This window comes from Buteo buteo, chromosome 6 (genome assembly GCF_964188355.1).
Source record: "Buteo buteo chromosome 6, bButBut1.hap1.1, whole genome shotgun sequence".
In the NCBI taxonomy this organism is placed as follows: domain Eukaryota; kingdom Metazoa; phylum Chordata; class Aves; order Accipitriformes; family Accipitridae; genus Buteo; species Buteo buteo.
Genome location: NC_134176.1, coordinates 42,307,339 through 42,327,767, shown reverse-complemented (window position 1 = coordinate 42,327,767; position 20,429 = coordinate 42,307,339). Strand labels below are relative to the sequence as shown.

At 43.8% G+C, this 20,429-nt stretch overlaps 1 protein-coding gene across 7 annotated transcripts in view; it reads left to right on the top strand.

The window, feature by feature from the left end:
* Positions 1–20,429, top strand: part of TYRO3 (TYRO3 protein tyrosine kinase) — a 44,104-nt gene that overhangs the window by 12,113 nt on the left and 11,562 nt on the right. For all 7 annotated transcript variants that reach the window (XM_075030699.1, XM_075030696.1, XM_075030698.1 and 4 more), the window contains 8 exons: positions 2,105–2,191; positions 6,337–6,452; positions 9,382–9,559; positions 10,051–10,193; positions 11,527–11,671; positions 15,943–16,072; positions 16,874–16,974; positions 18,035–18,130. In XM_075030699.1, coding sequence (XP_074886800.1) covers positions 2,105–2,191; positions 6,337–6,452; positions 9,382–9,559; positions 10,051–10,193; positions 11,527–11,671; positions 15,943–16,072; positions 16,874–16,974; positions 18,035–18,130 — 996 coding nt within the window. The remainder of the gene's footprint in view (positions 1–2,104; positions 2,192–6,336; positions 6,453–9,381; positions 9,560–10,050; positions 10,194–11,526; positions 11,672–15,942; positions 16,073–16,873; positions 16,975–18,034; positions 18,131–20,429) is intronic.

Sequence of the window (20,429 nt, the reverse complement as noted above, 5' to 3'; positions counted from 1 at the left end):
AGGAGCCAGTAGGTTTTCAGGCCTCTCTTCAGCCCACTTTCAGGGAAGGGCAATGTATCTCTACCAGGACCTGACAGCAGCTATTCTTGTAGTTACCTCCTAAAGGTAACTTTATTCTAGTTCGTTGTCCAACAGCTTTGTGTTACTTCTTCTCTTTGCTGCTGTTTTATTATTCTCAGCAGCCCAAAGTTGAACTAGCTATTTAGAAAGAAAAGATTTTACAACTAAGAGTCATCTCTGGGGCCTCTTCATCAGTGTTAATACAGTTACACCCAGGGGGAGTTTCTTTCTGTACATCCTTGGCCATCCTTTGAGCTATCCAATCCTATTAAGCCTTCCCTTAGAACCTAATTTATATGCAAATCAAAACCTGGTTTGTGATTTGCAATGGTTTTATCATCTGCTCCCTCTGTTACGTAGCCACTCGATGCTGTTCCAAGTTGGAAATGAAAACTGCTCCCTTATGATATAATCTGCCTGTTGAAATGGAACGTGAAAAGATTGATAGTCAATAGGGGAAAGACAATAAAAAATAAGTCTCCCTTCTTCCACTGAACTCATCCCACAGTGCCTTACAAAACTTCTGTCATTGTTGGGACAGTGGCATGGAGGCCCGAAGAAGGGCATCTGCTCCTAGTGATTCTCCAGATGAATTGTTATTATATATATTCATCCGCAGCACCTTTCTTTGCCCCTTTCAGTGTTCTTTGGGATGTCCCTTGGGTAGGTCTTTGCAACAGAAAAAATGCAGCAAGACACAAGCTGCATGGTCAGATTGCTAAAGCATGCCAAAAAAGATGATTGGTAAGAAAACAAGCAATGCTAGCTAAAGAAAGTATCAAATTCTGAAATAGTAAAGTACTGGCTAGAAAGCAAACGCCTAGAAGGTTCAGCAAGCAGTTGGTTTGGTAAAAGGATTGTTGTATTTGGAAAGCAGTGCTGGCAATGCACTAGAGAGCAAGGAGATCTTGGTTTGTGGTGTGTTTTGTGTTTTCCTCAGGGCAGGGTTGTGTTTGGTTCTGTCTTTGGGACATGCCTACCACATCAGGTGCTGCTCTGCTCTGCTGCCTGGCCTTCAGCCTGCTGGAAGCATTTTCCTCTGGTTCACTGGGGTGAATGGAAGAAGCTAAAATACTTGCTCTTTCGTTTTATAGCAGTCTCTCCTCTCTTCCACTACACCTTCTTCGCAATGCTGTTAATCTCGGGCTTGGGAGATGAATCAAAGGGTAAAGACAGACACTGTGCAAGCTGCTCCATGCAGCTCTGAAATCTTTTTCCCTCCTAAACTGTATGCCCATAGTGTGTCAGTCCTTAACTTTTATTAGCTAGAGCCCTCTAAGGCAACTGAGGGCCAAGACGAGTGAAAACATATGCTAGACACACTTCTCCAGGCAGCTTTGCAAATCTTTCTCAATTCTGATTAAGTAGCAATACCTCTATGCATCTCGGAGCAGCCAGGCATCAGTATGATGCCATGTTCAGGCCCTGTGGGATGGATGGATACTCACAGAAGAGAGGGAGCGTAATCCTCACTTATATCACCCCTGGAAAGTGCCTCAGTGCTGTTGTGGTAGCATTTTACTTCCACTTCCTTTGCGTGTCTTGAAAAGTCTGATGCAAGGTGAGGGACAGGTGGGCATTAGCTTGAAATCTGCAGTGTCTGGTTGGAAGTTTGCCTGGGCTTATAGCCCAGTTAGAAGATGGTTGTTGCTCCGGTGGCAGCCTGAGGTCCAGAGCATTGGGCTTTGTATAAGCACATGGTTCAGCATGATCCTTGCTCCAAAGACGCTCACCAGAATGTGAGAAGCGGACATTACTAACTGAGCAATGTGAGCTGCTGTTCTGCCAGATTCATCCTTCTTTTTCAGTGCTTTCTGAAGCTCCCGTGGAAGGTTTTCTACATTGCCATACTCTCTCCATTAAAAATGTGTTTAGCACATTAATTACACTGAAATCCACGTGCCTTGGATTGGCACCCAGCTCAGCCCTCCAATAGCCTGTACAGCTTGAGCTGCATGTCACGCATAATTGAAATTCTGCTGAAGGTTGAAGCTGGATTACATAGCTGTTTGTGTTTCCTTTCCTTTTCTTGGCTGATCTCCAGGTATTAATCAAAGCACAGTTTTCTCCTGCGAAGCTCACAACGTAAAAGGATTGTCTTCATCTCGGACAGCCACTGTTCAAATTAAAGGTGAGAGAGTGCAAAAGAACGGGCAAGGGACTCGGGTTTGCTCTTTGGGGAGGAAAAGTAGGGCACCTTAATGCAAGGGGTTGTCTCAAAGCTGCCAGCAACCAGCACTGGTTGGAGCTCTCAACAGCTGAAACAATGCTCTGTGCTCTAATGGCAGTTCCCGCTTGCTACGCAGGGCCGTATACCGGGCTGTTGTAAATAAACCACATCTGACCCAGGAGTGGAAATGTGATGTCAAGTAACAGTTTTTCTTTGAAAAGGAGAGAGTCAGAACAGTCAAATTGTTTGTGAGAGATGAAGCTGGATATAAATCTGTAGCTGGGGAAATCTTTCTTTCTTGGAGATAGATGGATCTCGTTAGAGCTAAAGAGGCCATTACTTCTGCTCGCTTCTATTGGCATCACATTAGATGCTGAAAAAAGACAAGGAAAGCGATCACCAGTGGCCAGTAAAGTCTGCTCATCCACACTGTTTTTATGGATTTTGTTTTTTTAATTCTTTGTTCTTGAAAAACTAATTCAAAACAAGTAATTCCTAGCCTTTGCATGACCAGTTGCCATTTGGAAGTCCCTAAGTTGATGTCACTTTTCCTCTGTTCCTCCAGGTGACTGAAACGGGGATAATCAGAGCAATCAGCTCTTCCCCTCCTCTTCATGTTGAGATGCTTCTGCATTTGAATTTTTAGTCATTCTTTCATGCGCATTAAATGACATGATTATCAGTTCCAGGAGAGGCACATCACAGAAATCGTTTGTTCCAAGTGGTAGCTTATTGCTGAGCACAAATAAGAGCAAGCATTTATGTCTCTATCAGAACTCACAGTTGTATTAGCTAATGTTCATTAAAGGATAGCTTAAAATCCAGCTGTAGATCTACTGCTCTTACAGTGTATTTTTCTTCAGGACATTGTGGTTACTGCTGTGCCAAGAATGCAGTATGCTGGACTAGTAAGATTTATAACTTAATTTAAAAATGTTTGGAGTTGTTGCCTTGAAGGCTTGTCTACACAGGGGAATTAGTTATTGTGGAATATATCTTCTATGGATATTTTTATCCTGGGATAGAATTTAGTTCACAAAGCTATTGTGCTTTAAAAAAAAATCTCGTCAAGCCATAATCTGAAATAACATTTAGCATAAAGAAGCTTCTTTCTTTTTTTTTAATGTTAACACAGATTTTTTTTTTTAACCATTAATAAGATGATGGGGGAAAGGCCTTAGAATTCTTGCATTTCCCAGCAGTTACGTTTAGCCAAAAGTGCTCCACAGGGGTCAATCATCAGCTAATGAAGGTACACAACCTATTTTGGAGGGATGTAACACCACCACACACTTGTGCACGCACACACACGCTTTATAGAGCTGAGGAAGAGCAAGCTTAAGTGATGTGGCAAATGTTACATCAGCATGTGGCATGTTCTAGAGAGAAGAAACAGGCTTTAGATAGCAAGTCCAGTGCTGTAGTTGTAAAAGTGCGAACTGTAATACCTCAAAGATATATCTAAAAGAATAGTTATAAACTTAGGGAAGTGCTGGTACTCTTCTAAAGAGCAAAAGTTTTGAAGATCTAGTACAATCTCTGTTAAAATTAAAGCAAAGCTCCTAACAAGGACATGAGTAGGAACAGTAGCAGGCCCAGATAATGTTTTAGTCCTTGATCCTATGAAGATGTAGACTTCAATGAAATTACTCCTGGGAGTAGTTGTCCGAACATGCATGATCAGGGCCTTCCTCTCTTACACAGATCCATCTGCTAATGAAGACTCTTAAGTCTTTCTACAATTTATTAAACAATTTGTTTCTTCTGTGTTTCCAGAGGCAAATATTTTTGCTAGGGCATTTACAAACTGTTAACATTTCTTCCTATTTGCTGCTGTTGTTGTTCATTATCTATTCTCTGTAGTGCCCACAATGTGCTGGGTGTACTCCAAGCAGAAAATTACTGTTATTGTAGCCCACAGTCCCCAGCCATGTACAAAGCCCTATTGTTCCAGCCACTCTACAAGCACAGAGGAAGTTAACTCTCATTATGTTAACACTCAAGGTCCTGTTTTCAGACTGGCTTTGCTCTCCTTCATGTGCACGGCTAAGACTTTCAGGGTTGTATCCTGTGTTTCACAGCACGACAGGAAACAGCCACCCAGAGTTTTTTCCCAACGGATGATGGGGAGAGGCATCTGTCCCTTCTACAAATTGCAGAGTTAGGGAAGGTCCTAGCAAGCCAACCCTCTTCAGTGGCTGTCACCATTACAGCCTGGATGTGTTAGCAGGGGATTATTTATTCTCACTGGTGTTATAGCCGCACCTCCTTTGCACCTGCCATCCAGTGTTGAAAATTACATGTTGCTAAACCCAAAAGTTACAGTTGTGTTTACAAAAGACTTGAGTTAAGGGCAATGTTTCAATGATATCCAAGTAAGCAGTGAAAGCAAGCTCCCCCACCCCCAGAAGAGCTTACAAATCTGAATACCCAACGTCAAAAGGGAAAGAAACCAAGACACAGAAAAGTCTCAGTTAACTCACAAAGACCTTTCACTGAAAGGCAAAGAACTCATTGCCCATCTTCCATCCCAGACCCATGCTCTGCTGCCCCACCTCCCACCCACACACACGGTTCTTATCTAGGTGGCAGCTCCCTGCCCTGGGTCCTGGTAATTAGTTAACCAGACAACAAAGGCTTTATAGGGTTAATCTGTGACACTATCTATTCCCTGCCCCATCCTCTCCTCTAGGCCCTCTGTAGAAACCTGGGAGGGGGCTTTGGTCTTTGCATTTCTCCTGCAAGATGGCCCTGTGGAGATGCCAAAGGTAGTACTGTGGTTGTCCTCAGTGCAGTGAGAGACAAAGGTGCTCTCTGGCAGAGTAGAAGATGCAGCTGGAGGAATCCTGGTTTGCAATTACTTTTCCAGTGCTGCTTTCCACTGGATACAGCTCAGGAGAAGTGGAAGATTTGGTCTGTAGGCAGAGCCTTGTCCTGAGGATTGTTGGGTTTTTGGAAGAGGACTTGTGAGGATGCAATTTGTTGAGGTGCTGCAGGAAGAGTATTACTCGTGACAGCAACATAGGATTTTTTTAAATGAGCAAAAGGTCAGGGGAAATGTTAGTGTTCATGAAGTTGGTAATTTTTTCAGGAGCGAGGTGCCTAAATAAAAAGAGAGACTCAGGAGTGAAAAAGAGATGGTGAGGGCTATATCGGGAAGAATAGGAAGTAATTATGTGGTATTACAGTGGGAGGAAAAGAGAAGGCAAAGGGAGGCATTGAGGATCCTGAAAGGAAGCCGAAGAGGTCAGGTTAATGCGACAGCAAGAGGCCCCTGCAGTAATGAGGTGTCTGGTCAGAGCAAGAGCAGAGGGGTAGGGCTCTGGTGCTGCTTTTCGGTGGTGGCAAGCACAAACATCTGATTAAATGGCTAGTCTGGGAATCCTGATTTTGTTCCTGGCTCTGCCCTTGATTTGTAGTGTGGTATCAACCATGTAACAGGCACTCCCTTTGCCTCGAATTGCCCCTCTACAAAACACAGTGCTTTCTGAGTTTATTCATTCCAAGGCTGAAGGAGGCACAGTTTTCAGTCCAGGCTCCATCCCAGGGTGTTGCAGGAAGAGTTTGTAGCGGACACCTGGAGGCAGCGCTTTCACAGCAAGAAGCAGTCTACTGCAAATCCAGCTGCAGGGTATTCGGGTCACTACAGCAAACCACCCTGCGACTTGTGCTGGCAGAGCTGGGTTTGGGGGCTGGACTGAGAACCAGGGGAGGGATTTTAAAGCCCTGATTTGGTTCACAATGTAGGACCACAGGCAATTGTGTGTGCAGGGCTGGGTCATGCCTTGCAATGGAGGGGGCAGGGAAGAGGGCTGAGTAGGGAAGGTGTAAACATCACACGCTGGCATTGCTATCAAAGAGATCAACTGCTGCCTGTATGCATCAAGCAAGTATGCTGGACTGTTAAAGAATGGGTGCCAATAGCTTGTTCAATGTTAAAATAATCGTTTCATTCACAACAGTCAGGGACACTCTAAAGTTGTGATATTGTGCCATTTCTGTTAGTGATTTCATTGCGTACTTTCTAGCCTCAAGCCTCTGCCATTTCCATGTGAATACCTGCTCAGTTCTGTGTATACTGAAAGGTCTCTTTGTTTCCTTTGTAGCCATGCCTCTCCCGCCTCTCAATGTAACTGTAAGCCAAGTCACCAGCAGCAATGCCAGCGTGGTCTGGGTGCCAGGATTTGATGGCCGCGCACCCCTCCATTCTTGCACTCTGCAGGTATGACCCCTCTGGATTGTCCCCTGCCCTGCATGAAGAATGGGACTCCCCTGAGCCACGACATTGCGCGGGCCATCTTTTGCTCTCCTAACTGCTTTGTGGCAGTGTTTGAATTCTTATTCCACAGTTTTAAAACATGGAGACATAACAGGGTGCAACTCGGGGCGTATATAGGTGCCAAAGAGCAGGACATGAAGTTTTGAGCATGAAGTGTCCACTTGAGATATTTGAGACTGGCACCATTCTCCCTCCCGGCAGGTTATCACATCAGTTGCTCCGTGGCAGCTACTCCATGCAGACTATTACGCTGCAGCACATAGGAAGCACACATCACCCTATGGGAAGTGCCCTTGAGTAGCTGCAGGGTGCTCACACGTCCTGCTAGCGTGGAGCAGCTGGCCCGTGGTTACTTGCTCCAGTGCAGTGCGGTGACCTGTGACTCCCATGCCAGCTCAGCCCTGTGCTTTGCAGTGCCAGAGGAGATGCTGGCATCCAGACATACCAGTAAACCCAAGGGATGAAGAGCTTGCAAATTGTAGGATCTGGTACAGGAAAGGTGGGAATGATGGAGGCAGAAGTCAGATTGGGCTTTTTGATACAAAGTCAGGCCTATTTGCATGTTTCAGAGTAATTTTAAGCCCTGCCTCTAAATCTTGATTGGTTTTCCATTGTCAAAGACCAATTCTGCCCATAAAATGAAGGGTAATAATATCCTTTAGCTCTACTGTGTGCTGGGTGCTCACATCTCTGAAAAATGGGACTTGCTTCTTCAGGTTCCTGGGAACAATGGTACATGTCCAGCTTTGGCAGAGTTAGTTTCTAGCATTGTACACTTAACTGTAAAATCAGATCAAACAGCTGGTAACCAAGTGTCAAAAAGAAATGGTGATTCCTGGAAGCAGGCTGTGCAAACACAGCTAGGCACATTCCCCGTAGATTTATCTGCCAGGTGTGAATATTGGGCCCCTGTGCTTTCCCTACCTGATTCCAGCAGCAATGTGAGCTGGAGTGGAATTTCTATGGGGTGTTGCCAACTATGTAGAGGATTATAAACACAAGGTATGCTGGAAGCAGCCTAGCTAATTTGCTTGCAGTCTTCTTTTTATGTGGGGAGGAAACCAGAGATTTCATGCTTTCATACTTGTTTCCCTTTCATAAAGTAAAAGAAACCATCATCTTGTTTTAACTCACTGGTGGAAAGAATGCCTGAATATGGCTGGCCCCAGTCTCTGGGTTTTGTTGCTGGTTCTGTTCTTGTTCACAGTTGAAAATGGTTTTCTTCCTCTGTTTTACAATACCAGTTATCTCCAGTTGGAACAGCCTATTCTCTCTGGCTTGCATGCTGCAATGCTAATCACCCTGGGTTTTGAGTTCCCCCTCTCGCTTTTGGCAGGGGCAGGGGTGGGGAGGATGGGACATGTGGAAAAGAGGCTGAATCAGAGCAGCTCAGTTTCTGTCCACTCAGCAGTTTCTCAGCCCTTTTCTAAGCCTTTTCTGTTCTATTTGGGGAGGACAAAGTTCCTGCGTTTGGATCTGGGAGCAGGGTAACTTGGCAATAACCCTCCACTGACAGAAAGCTGTGCGTCCTCTGTCTCCCACATTGAGAGATTTTGTGAGAGACATTGACCCACATTTCCATGTAAAAATGCACATGCTCCTGGCTCCTCAAGATTGCACTTCTGCTTGGAGCCTCCCAGAAAGAGAAGGGCGATTGAAACTTGGCTGTGGTTTTCTGGCACTCAGGAATTGCAGCAGGTGCCCCAAAAGCACAATGGTCAGACAGGCAGATTGCTTCTGGGTACAGGGTGGAGAATCGCCGTGTTTACTGGCTTAACACAAGCCATGTTCCAGGGCATAAAGGGGGCAGGTAAAAGAGCACCGACTTTTCAGACTCTTGAACAGAAACACATCATCAAACCAGCAGGGTTTTACACAAAAGTCTGCTTGGTTTTTTTTCCTGCTTTGAATGACACTGATAATGACAACAATATGCTTTTCTATTAAGGAAACTTGAGATTCTTCCTTTTCATTAGCCAAATAAATCAGTGGGCCAAAAGTATGCATGAGAATGAGCAGAAGGGTACGGAGAAAGGGCGAAAGACTGCTATGTAAAGAATATAAAGTCCACATGAGGGTTTCACCTTTGTCAGTACACCTTGCTTTTACTTCCAGCTTTGCTATTTCATATGCACTTGAGAAGAAAGATGGGCTGAGCCTGGGAGCTATGCAGTGATTTCTGCTATTGTCGGTACAAAAGCAGGAACATTGAATCTGCCTGTGCATTAAAAGTACACAGTGATATCAGATTTAAATTGACATTCCTGTTGCTTAAAAGTTCAGATTTGGCGAAAACAAAAAAAAAGAAGAGTTGCAGGAGGGGTAAAAGGTTTCTTTTCCTTTTGATTTGAAACAGTTTAGTTGAACCAAGGCACCAGTGTCTACCATGTCTTTAATCCACTACAAAACTATAAATATACAAACTTCTGAAAAAGGAGTTGAGAAAAAGGTGACACTAGGCAACAGGGAAGTTGATCTACGAATTTTCATTGCCCAAATTGAGACAAGCCTCAGAAGCCAGCTGCTGTCACTCAAAGCAACAAGCACATATAGTTTTCTTTAAAGGAAATGATAATCAACTGTAGAATTTGTGACATAGGTAAGGAAATGTTTTAAAATACGGAACCAAATTTTCAGCTGGTGGAAAATTGTTGTATTGCCAGGGTTAGGAGAGTGATGTCACTTAAACCAAATAAAGGCGTGGGTCATGATGCTTAGTTTGACAACTCCCTTTTCAGTATTTTAAACGCCACTGGTACCATATCTATTCTTACACATTCCTAAACTAACCATGAAATGGATTCTTATCCCTATGGACCCGTTAGTCATATGGCTTACGGTAACAGTCTTCTCCATTTCACTCTTGGCACAGGTAGCTGAGTCACCAGGTGGCCAGGAGGTCTCCACTGAAGTCACCCCAGTGCCACCCTTTGCCTACGGTATGCAAGGCCTGAAGCATTCCACCAACTACAGCGTTCGTGTGCAGTGCAGCAATGAGATGGGCAGCTCCCCTTTCACCGACAGGGTTTATTTCCAGACCTTGGAGCTTGGTAAGCAAATAGTAGACAAGAACAGGAAAGCAGTTCTGAATCTGAAAAAGAGGTGATGATAAACTTCATTGAACTCCTCCTGCTAATTCTGAAATGCAGGAAATGTTCCATTGTCAGATTGCTTGTCCACTCTAAGGGTCTCCTAACACCTAATGTAAAATAATAATATGCTGTCAAATGTGGTTGACAGCAGTGATGCATGATACACAAGTTGATCCAGCCATGGGGCTTCTGTATGCTGGGCATATGTCCCATTCACTCTCTGAGATTCTTGGGGTCTCAGAAGGAAACAAGAGATGCTGACCAACCTTATCTTCTCCACTGGAAGCAAACGTAGTGCTGGTGGCTTGCAGAAGTTGTTCTCTCCACTCACACTTTCTCTTCCAGCTGATCTCAGGAAAGAGGGTGAAACTGTCTTTTCAGCCATTTTCAGTGTGGATAGTGCCTTATTTTCCTGCCTAGGGTGATTGTGTTCTGTCCTCTGCTTTCAGCTCCAAGCAGCACCCCACAAAATATCCATGTTATCCAAAGAGATCCTGGTCTGATTTTGGAGTGGGAAGGTGTGGCTCCAGATGTGCTGAAAGAAAATGTCCTGGGATACAGGCTGGAGTGGATTCAGGATAATGTAACTCAGGTAACAGATCAAGAGGGGAGCTGAGCCATTGGGCACAGAGTTGGAGAATGTTCATATTAAATTTTCTAGGCATTAAGGTCCCTCATCTCTTATCCATACCAGGGGACTAGATTGCTGACATTGCTTTTGTGTAAATGGATCTATTCTGATTTGTAAAAACTCCTCAGTATTTGGCCTCAAGATTGAGACCCATTTCTCCCTTCCTGGCATATCCAGAATTAATACACTTGAACATTCATCTGCAGACAGACCAGTTCTCTGCCGTTCCTGGTACAACAAAGACAACAGAGAGAGAGTTCAGTTAGTCTCTGCTTCTTTCTACTGCTGTCCCAAAGGCAGCTCAGACAGTGCAGGATCTGGGCTTTCTCTCTTCTGTGACAGGGACTTGGCTTTCCAAATACTAGCAGCAGAGGTGTATTTAACAAGTGAATGAGTTATACTGTAAATCACAGAAAGAAGTTTGTGGATTCTTTTATTTCATTTACACTATGTAGGGAGTTGAAATGGCCCTGTCAGGGTAGAGGGCCTTTCATTTGTTCTTCAGCATTGACCTTTCCCAGGTATCTATCTGCCTTTGAAGTTCACAGCATTTCTTATGGTTTCTCACTTCTTAATATGTATTTAGCCAGTGCTTATTAATGATGAACAAGCCTGTAATAACAGACAGCTGGGGGAAAAGAGACTTGTTTCCTTTTTTGCATGACCCACTTCATACTAGGTCAGCATCATTGACTTTGAATGACAGTATTTTGAGTTTCCATTGAATTTACATTGTGTCATTGGTGGCAGACAAATCTTCATGGGTTTACTGCAAATGAAGTGTATGAAGACCCACAAAATTACTGAAAATATGTTGGCCTTGCCATCCTAAGTGAAAATTGGCCATGAAATTCAGCAGTCATTTGGGATTTGGTCAACAAGTTAAAACAGACAGACTCCTCCCTTGGATTAAAACTGTCAGATGCTGTGTAGTATGTTAGTGCGTCTTTGTGTTTAAACCACAAGAAGGAGGTGTATCTTTTAATAGCAGGAAAAAAACATTTCTATAGCAACTTTCATGGAAGAACCTCAAAGGAAGAAATCATTAAACCTCATATCTTCCCTATGCCCTGGCAGACTCTTAGCAATTTTTGAGAAGAGAAACCTAAGATGACAGCCCAGGTTAGTGACAAAATTGAGACTAGGACACAGGAGTCACAACTCCCAATGCCTGTTATAGCACCAGCGAAGTACACAGTAACGTTTTGGTTTAGTTTTAAAGGTGAGGTTTTAGACTAGATTCCTTTTAAGACAGCTTACAGTTAGCTTACAGTTTGTTGCCATTTGCTCTCAGGGGGAGATGATCGTACAGGATACAAAAGCTAATCTCACAACGTGGAATCCTCTCAAAGACCTGATCATCAGGGTGTGTGTGCTGAACTCGGCAGGATGCGGGCCCTGGAGTGACCTCTTCCTGCTTGAGGCCCAAGAGGTCATGGGTGAGTGTCCACTGCCTTCCCTTCACTTTCACGAAAAAAGTCAGAAGTTCTGGGACTGCTGTTTTTCTCTGACTCTTCTCCTTACAGTGCTTACAGCTGACTGAGCCATGTGGCTTTATGCAACAGCACACTTCGTCAAGCAGAGTAGAAATTAAATAATATTTAAAGAGTTGATAGAAACAAAACAGCTTCTGGCCACTACCGTGTCTTCTTTAACAGGCTTTTGCTGTGCTTAGTGCAGAGCAGGACAAGGGGAGGCATAATAGAAAAGGTGCAAATAAGGGTTTGAAATCCTTCATTCAGGCTTAAGCCACGCACATTTACTCATGTAAATTTACAAGAGTAAATGTGACATAAAACTTCTCTAACATAGGTGCTCTTCTTTGATTTAATTTGAAGCCATTCCTGACTAGTTTCAGTTGAACCTGATTGAAACCATGGCCACAGGGGGGTTTGTGATGGTTTTACTGAATGTGTTTATATTAAACCAGTTTAGCTCTCTCCATGGAAAAGCCGAGCTACTGGTAGAAGAGGGAGATGATGGTACAGAAGCTGTACCATGCAGTCTGGACCACATGGAGGGGTTTGTTGGGAGCAAACAACACGCACGTGTGGAGTGCATTCCTAGTGATAAAGGGCAGTTAGGCTCATCTGCGCTGGTTTGCTTGCTGCTTGTATTTCACAGTGAATAGGAAATGGGAGTCAGGCTGTGGAGAAGGGCAAGATGGTATATGGGGAGATGGGTAGATGGGAGAGAAGAATGTTGCTTGTGAAGGAAACTGTAAAACAACTAAGAGGAAGATGTTCTGAATAAAAATACAGATTGGTGATAAGAAGTCAGTGAGGTGCGATCATGCAAAAATCCCACAGTCTCCTCAGGTTTTGTTCTCGGCGCCTGTGGCAGGACGAGACAGCAATGTCTAATTGCTGATGCTGACCCACCTGCTGCTTTTTCTTCCCACATGTCTTTTGAGGAATCACATGGACATTGATCCCTCCACACTTAGGCATGGCAGGGTGAACCCAGAGTGGGGTTCCAAGACAAGCAGAAGGTGGGGGATAGGGGCAGAGTAGCCAGGAGAGAACTGTAGCCTTTCTTGCAGTAGCGCGTCTAATGCTGCCTTTAATGCGCACGTTACTCAGAAAGGCTCTTTGGCAACCCGGTTCCCGTGATGAAGTCAGTACTGATGGTTATGTGTGAGCACACAGTCACTGTGGGATCAAAGCCCTCAAATTATTTAAAGCAGAATGAAGGAGTGCGGAGGTCCAGAGCTGACTCTGCTAGAGGTTGGGTGTCAGCTCCATCCATGTTTTTTCTCCTGCTTTTTGCTCAGGTATTTTCTGTGGCACCCAAATACAGAGAAAAGTACCTGAAAGGACTAGAAGATCCCTTTGGAAAATGGCCAGCACTGGCAAGAAGCCCCAGGGAACATATAGGGTTTGCATTTTACAGGAACCTGAAATGGGATAATCCTGAACGCATAATATGTTTGTTTGTTTTTATTTACAAACCACTTCAAAAAAAGTAGCATCAGGAATGGTGCTTGTTTTGGCCAAATGCTGTCTGAAAGCACATATATTTCTTCACAAGCATAACAGGCTGGAAATAAAGGTTCACTGTGAAAACACTGACAGGCCTTAAACAGCAGAGCTGCAGAAAGACTGCAGTTTTGTTGAGGCCTGATAGAAAATATAAGTCACTTCCTTTCCTGAAATAGCAAACTGGCACTGGTTGCTTTATGTGAGAAATGCCAGGGGTGGTTTCTGACCAGCTCCCAGTGCGGCAGTAAGGATGACTAAGCTTGTATAAACTTTAAGTCGTATTTGTCATCACAGCAAAGCTAGTGGGAGCTCCACTCTGCTTATGCAGAGGTCTTGTGCACTATTAACTATTATTGTTTTAATATTTTCAGAAACACTCTCAGTAGAAACCTCTCTCTTTCATTGCAGAGAGAGGAACAGAATTGTCTAATAGCTTTTTCCTATCTGTAATCTTTATGATTTTATGCAGGAAAAGACTCTTGGATTACGTTCTTTTCACACCTTTGTAATATAAAACCTGCTACAGATATAAAAGCGGTTCTTTCATTGTCAAAAGACATCTAAATACTCATTTACGCTCATGTAATAACACTGTCTTCTCTCTGCCTTGTGCAGTCTTAAGGCATATGCCGGTTGGAAAAGGGGGCTGCAGGAGATGGGAGCGAGACAGAGTTGGGGGAGGAGAGGCAACTCAGTCTTTACTTGGGCTGCAGCCATCCTCTATAGCTCAGTGGCACGAGCGGGAAGCAATGATCTGTGGGGCAGCAGAAGAGAAGCAGTGAATTTCAACATTCTTTTCTATTTCTGACACATTTGCTATAAACTGTTGGATGGGCTCCTGATTCATAGTGGTTCAGAAACAGGGAGAGTAATTTAGTTTTGGTTTTTGTTTACATCCATCCTTCTCTTGGAGGGACCCCGCCCAGACCTAAATCCCTGCTTTCTCACCAGGCCAGCTAGCAGTGAGAGACTAGAAAAACAGGCAGAGAGAGGTTTGTCTCACCACAGGGGGAAGGAAACCTTATCGTTAACTATCAGAGAGGACCTTTTACATCAGTGTTGTTAATTGTTTCTACCCTGATTGTTTGGCAGGAACAGCCCAAGTGATTGGCTTGGGAATTGTGCAGATGGTTGGAGTTACCTTTTCTTGTCTTTTCATTCCACTTCTGTTTCTGATCCCTCTCCCTCATAAGCAGTGTTGAAGGCTGGGTCAAAAGGCGCAGCAAGAGGGAGTATCGGACAACCCAGAGCCTATAAAGCCTTCTGGGTGGGAAAAGAATATGTGAATCGCTGAAGGAGATAAGATGCTGGAAAATAGGTGCTAATGCTCTGATAATTTGTTTTAAGTGGAGAAGTACTAGTCTGCTTCCTCAGTGGTCCAGAATTCTGTTTCCTTAAGCTCTACCTGTTTATTAGACTAATATTGCTTCTTTAAAAACTTGGATTAGGCTTGACAATGTAACTAGTAATCAAGCCTTAGAAGCCTTTTGTCTGCCAGAACTCTGCCAGTAAGGATGTCTGACTCCTTTTCACATACGTCTGTGCAGAGGTTCATCCAAATCTCAGACCTTTAACCTAAAATCTCTTTTAAGGACAGGTTTACTTGTACTCTTATGACATATAACACAATAGGATTACTTAAATCGCCAAAAGATGATTCTTCCTTAGCTTCTGGTAAAGCACAGTCAACTGCTGAAGGTGAGCAAGGGAGCATCAAGATGCAGGAGGTGTATAGGGACCTGTTACCTGTTCTTGTTTGCTTTTAAACAATTTGGTGATATGAGGGCTATCCTAGCTTTTAATAAACCCATTCAAATTCACATTTAATCTTTAGTAATTGTATTTGGAGAAGAAATCTCTCAGGGAATTGGATTAATTTATCTGTTGTTTGCCAAGCATAGATAATACTCTTTTATTCATAACCATATTGCTTATCTTCCTTCCCTGGCAGCTTATTCAGATTGGCAGCATCTCCATTTCTTCTGTAGACAGCCTGTAGTCAAAAGTATACATATTCTGGGAGGAAATACTAGACCAGAATTGGAACCTGCATGCTGGCTAACTTAGTTCTTGAGTCACAGGGCACTTCTTAAAATTCACCTTTTCTTTGGTAGAGAGACATTGAGAAGTTACAACCAACCAACAATATTGGGAAGTTACCACCGACACCACGTCCCGCAGGGTGCTTCTCTTTGTGGGAGGGGTGAGAGGGGGAATGCAGATATTTTCAACCAGATTGCAATGAGGCAATTGTCTTTCTCTGTTGTTTTTCAAAATGTTATCTGGTTGGCATTCAGGCAGTACTGTGTAGCCTGGTCAAGGTTCTGCTGGCTGCCTCAAACAGGACAAGGTGAAACCTGCCCAGAAATGCTTGTATGAAGCAAACTTTTTGTCCTGAGACTTCAGTTTAAAGCACCCCAGATCATGAGCTCATGTAAAGTAGTATAATCTGAAGCAGTGCCTTTTACTTTCTTGAGGCTCAAAACTAAGAATAGGTTCTGATAACTGGATGCATCTGCACTGCCTTTGCTGTGTGAAACAGCCAGCTTTTCTGATGCTTGACTGAGTAGCTGTTTGTGCCAAATTCCAGTCTACAATGATCCACTGTGTACACCAGATCCAGCAGCATGGCTTTTCCATTTAAAAGCAAAAAGAAGAAATATCTCAGTATGCTCTGTTTACCATTGATGGTATTCTGTTTCCTGACTGGTGTTTTCTCCATCATCTAGGTGGCCAGAGACAACCTCCTTATGGGACGTCTTGGGTTCCTGTGGCATTAGGCATTCTCACAGCTCTGGTCACAGCTGTTGCCCTGGCTCTTATTCTCCTTCGAAAAAGAAGAAAGGAAACTCGGTTTGGGTAAGGGCGGTTCTCTTTGTGCTGATGAGAAAGATCTTTGCATTCTCCTCTAGTGTGGTTTCTGACTATTATTTTTCAAAAAGCATTTTGGATTGAGTACTTTTGGCACTTTATTTGGATAACTGTTTTTTCGCAGTTTTGGGGGCGACCCTGCATTAGAGACTAGCAGGAAAGTACCCTAGCTTTTCTTCAAAATTATAACACCAAAAATGGAGTAGAAAAAATGTTTTGTCAATATCTGGGCTTTATTAGAATATGGAAATATAAACTCTAAGTCCTTAGCACTGCTGCTTAAAAGATTCAAAGAGAAAAGACGCACAGATGAATCATCTTCTGTGTTCTTATGGGCTGAGCCCTCTATCCCATGCTGGCTTTCAGTCTAGCAGCTGCTTGTAACTTCCTGACTGCCCAGAACCCTCTGGATTCCAAGGAGAGTCTCCTTTCCGTCACCTCTGACACTTGGCTGTGGGTTGCTCCCCGCTGCAAGTAAGCTTCTTATTCTTTTCAGAGTCTCCCAGACTTCCCTCTCACAGCAGCATCTCTGTTTATGTGACTCTTACAACCTGCCCCAACCTGCAACTTCTCCCAGTGACTCCCCTCTTTCGCTCCCACCCCCTCTAGGTGCATCAGCAAGGCAGCATAAACCCATTGTTCCTCCTCTCCAGCTACACCCTCTCTAACAAAACAGTCTGTAGTATTTGTACAGCAAGGCGTGAGAAATCATCCATGCTGTTCAACACACCCTTTTAGAAGTGAATGGCCCATGTAATCATGGCCCTGTGTGTCTTTTCTGCCTTCTAGCCATGCCTTTGGCAGTGTGGTTGGCAGAGGGGATCCAGCAGTCCATTTCAGAGCTGCCAGGTCTTTCAACAGGGAGGGCCCCGAGCTCATTGAAGCAACATGTAAGTAAAATGACCTGAATGATTCTGCCTGAAAAGCTGTGTTCATGCATGTACTATGCTCTCCCTTTGTTTTCCCTGAAATGGATGTTTTTGCATGGAGAACATGGGATTAATTTACAAGGAGGCTTAGACACTGTGGATGGCAGAGGTGAAAGGCCAGAATTGCTGTTCCCATACCAATTACATACTGCTTGTTAATTACAGCTACAATCATTGTGTATATTAGTGCAAGGCATAAATTCGCCACTCCCCTGCCCCAGTTTCACACTACAGGGACTCCTTTGACTGTAATATTATGCAAAAGTGAGACAAATATGGCTTGACAATATTAGCAGTATGCTTTAAACTCAGTGTGCTGAGCTGTGCTACAAGTATGAACCAATTAATCAGTCTTGGAAGGCCAGGAATTAGTAACTTCTCAAACAGGAGATTGAGTCCCAGGAATGGCCAGGGTTAAGATGATCCATTTCTGTCTCCTGGTTCAGCAAGGGCATGGCTCTCTGTAGCAGCACTGCATGGCTGGGCTAGGATGATGCTCCAGCTGTCTTTGACTTTGCTCCCCTGGGTTTAGCGGTCTCTCCATTAAATCTAGTGCCCATAAACTGTTGGACATTATGTTACCCTCTCAGCCAGGTACTGTGAGACTTGTACTATGCTTAAAATAGTCTGAGAGGCAGTCATTGAAAACGGGTGCAGCTCCATCAACTTAAATGAAGCTGTATGAACCAATGCCTGTCAGTGTCCCTTCTGATTGAATTTTGTCTTCTCAGCATTATTTACAATATTTCTGTATTCCTGTTGCTCTTGGTGTGTTTAAGGGTGGTGTTATTGCACCCTCTCCCTTTCAGTACTGTTGGTACATTTTCTTGTGGTTGAAAGTTACTAGCCTCTTTTCTGTGGTGAGGCTAGAGGACATGGAAGGGAACTCTGTTTTTTTCAGTTTTTTCCACTTACAGTATGGGAATCGGATAGGAGATAGAGATTAGAACAGGTGACTCTTGATGTTGTGACAGAATATTTAAGCATACCTTATTTGACTCTTTCTTTGTGTTTTTTCCAGTGGAGAGTGTAGGGATCAGTGACGAGCTGAAGACGAAACTCAAAGATGTCCTAATACAGGAACAGCAGTTCACCTTGGGAAGAATGTTGGGCAAAGGTAAGAACCAAAACTGAACAAGGCTTTACATTGTAAGTCCCACTTGTGTTACCTTTACTATTGAGTAGGGAGAAGCAATTATAAGCAGCCTATTTTCTCTCCTTCTCCTTGTAGGTGGCAATTTAAATGGAACTTTCTCTTCCGCTGGGGTAAAACATTTCAAAGGTTTAGCATAACTAAGAGGATATTGGCTAAGCCATTCCTATAATATGGCTCTACAGACTCATGAACTGCAGTCTATGTTCAGCTTTCCAACATGCTGTTGATTCACTGGCGTGTGAATTTCTTTCAGAGATTTAAACAAAGGAATATTCAATTAAACTTCTGCTCTTTCTACTAACAAAGTGGTGCTATAGAATTCCTTCCATTTACACAAGCGTGCATCAAGTATTAAATGGGCTGAGACAGTACAGAGACAGAGGTGATCTACCTCAAACACTCCAACCCCTCAAAAAAAATGTTGATTCAGTTTCGGATATTCTCAATGTCTGGGGTGGTTTGAGTCCAGATTTTAGTTTGGGCTCTTATAGAGACCCATTTGGAACAGATACTGAATTTTGCTGACATTTGTCCTCACTAGTTCAGGTCCTTAGGAGCTCTTCTGATTGTGGATCTCCATCTGGATCTCCCACACAGGTGCTCCTAACATTTCTCTGAGGTTTTCAGGTCAGGTAGGATGGGCAGAGTAAAGGTAGGATGCTTTTCACTTAACTTTAGCTAAAAAATTGGCCCAGAAACTCTGTGTGAAAAGATAGTTTTGAATTTAGATTTCCCAAATGGCAGGCCAACGTGCTAACTGTGAATCATCCTTCCCTGCTTCTCAGGCTGAAGGCAATCTCTAGAAATAAGTGAAAACGTGTAATGATAGAGCCAATAACTAAGAGAGAAGCGTAAGTCAGGGGTCATAAGCAAAAGGAAGCTGAAGTGTTTGGCTTCCTTTTTCTCTGTAAGACTAGTTCTACTGCAGTTTTCTTTGTCCCTTTCTTACTGGGAGCTTTCTTCTGCTCCATCCCTCCTAGAACAAATGAGTTTCTTTCAGAGCAGGAAGATGACCTTCCTGCAGAAGTGGTCTCAGAAGGCTTAACGATGCTAAGTAATTAAACACATGTGTCATCTGTTTGTGAGTGTCAGCTCTTGGCCAGTTTCTGAGATCCTGCTTCAACCCTTCTGGGCTGTCCCCATGAGAGATAACAAAGTGGAAATTGGCTGCAGTGGGGCCTTGGTAGGAGGATGGTAGCTGGCGGGATCTGGTGTGTGTCGTCAGCCCCATTCCCACAACCCCATGCTCAGCATACAGGTTGTAAGACAGTATTTCTGCGTTATCGTGGGCTCTGCTGACTCTGCAGCTGAGCAACAGCTCCATGATACGGAAGCAGTACAAAATACCTTCGCTCCTTCCCATTTTCCTCTTTTGTGGTCAGATCCACTGCTTGTGGTTATTGTGAAATAAGCATGTGCCATACAGTAAGTAGTGAAGGACACTGGTGAAAAGCTAGTGGAAAGATAATGTTTTTGGGGTAGGTGTCCCAAGTGCCATATTTTGTTTCCTTCTTTTCAGTACCAGAGTTCCTCATACTAATGCATTTTGGGTGGGGTAAGCCGTTACAAAATCAGGGAGAGCAAATCTAGGGCCAGATCTAATGCAAAGAGGCTGTTATGGTGTGGTATAAAGCCACTCCAGGCTAAAATAATTTGAAGAGGATTTGGCCAGTTGCATTTCTTCTTATCTCCCTTAGAGAACACACCAGGGTAAACACTTCCTCCTGTGAATTAGCATAACATGCACACACAAGTGGGCGTTCTATGTTTTGTCTGGTTAGCTGTGATTCATAGAAGTAATTCCCTGAGTTTTGAGAGATAAGGCCTGACTGTGTCTCAAATGGTTGAGTCCTGGCACCATTGGTCAGCTCTGATGGCTGTCAGCACTGAGAGCTTCCTCGGCCAACTCATCCACTCACTGCTCCAGCTAATAGCCTCTTCTCTGACCAGAGCCTCACTCAGACTCATCCTTCATGATATGGCTTCCCCAGAAATGTCTGCCTGGGATCCCAGCTTGTACTCTGACTCTGCATCATGCATCTGGTGGAGGATTGCTTTCTTTTCCTCTTGTTTTCCTTTGCCTTCTGGGCTGCCAGCACAGTGGCCTCTGTCTACTGGTAGTGCTACCTCTTCTAGGCACACATATGCTGAAAGCTGCTGGCTGGAACTGCAGAATGAAAATGAAGCTGGTAGCTGTATTTCTTATGGTTATTCAGCTTCTTTGCCAGTGACCCTTGGAGTGAACCTGTTGTGAATCATA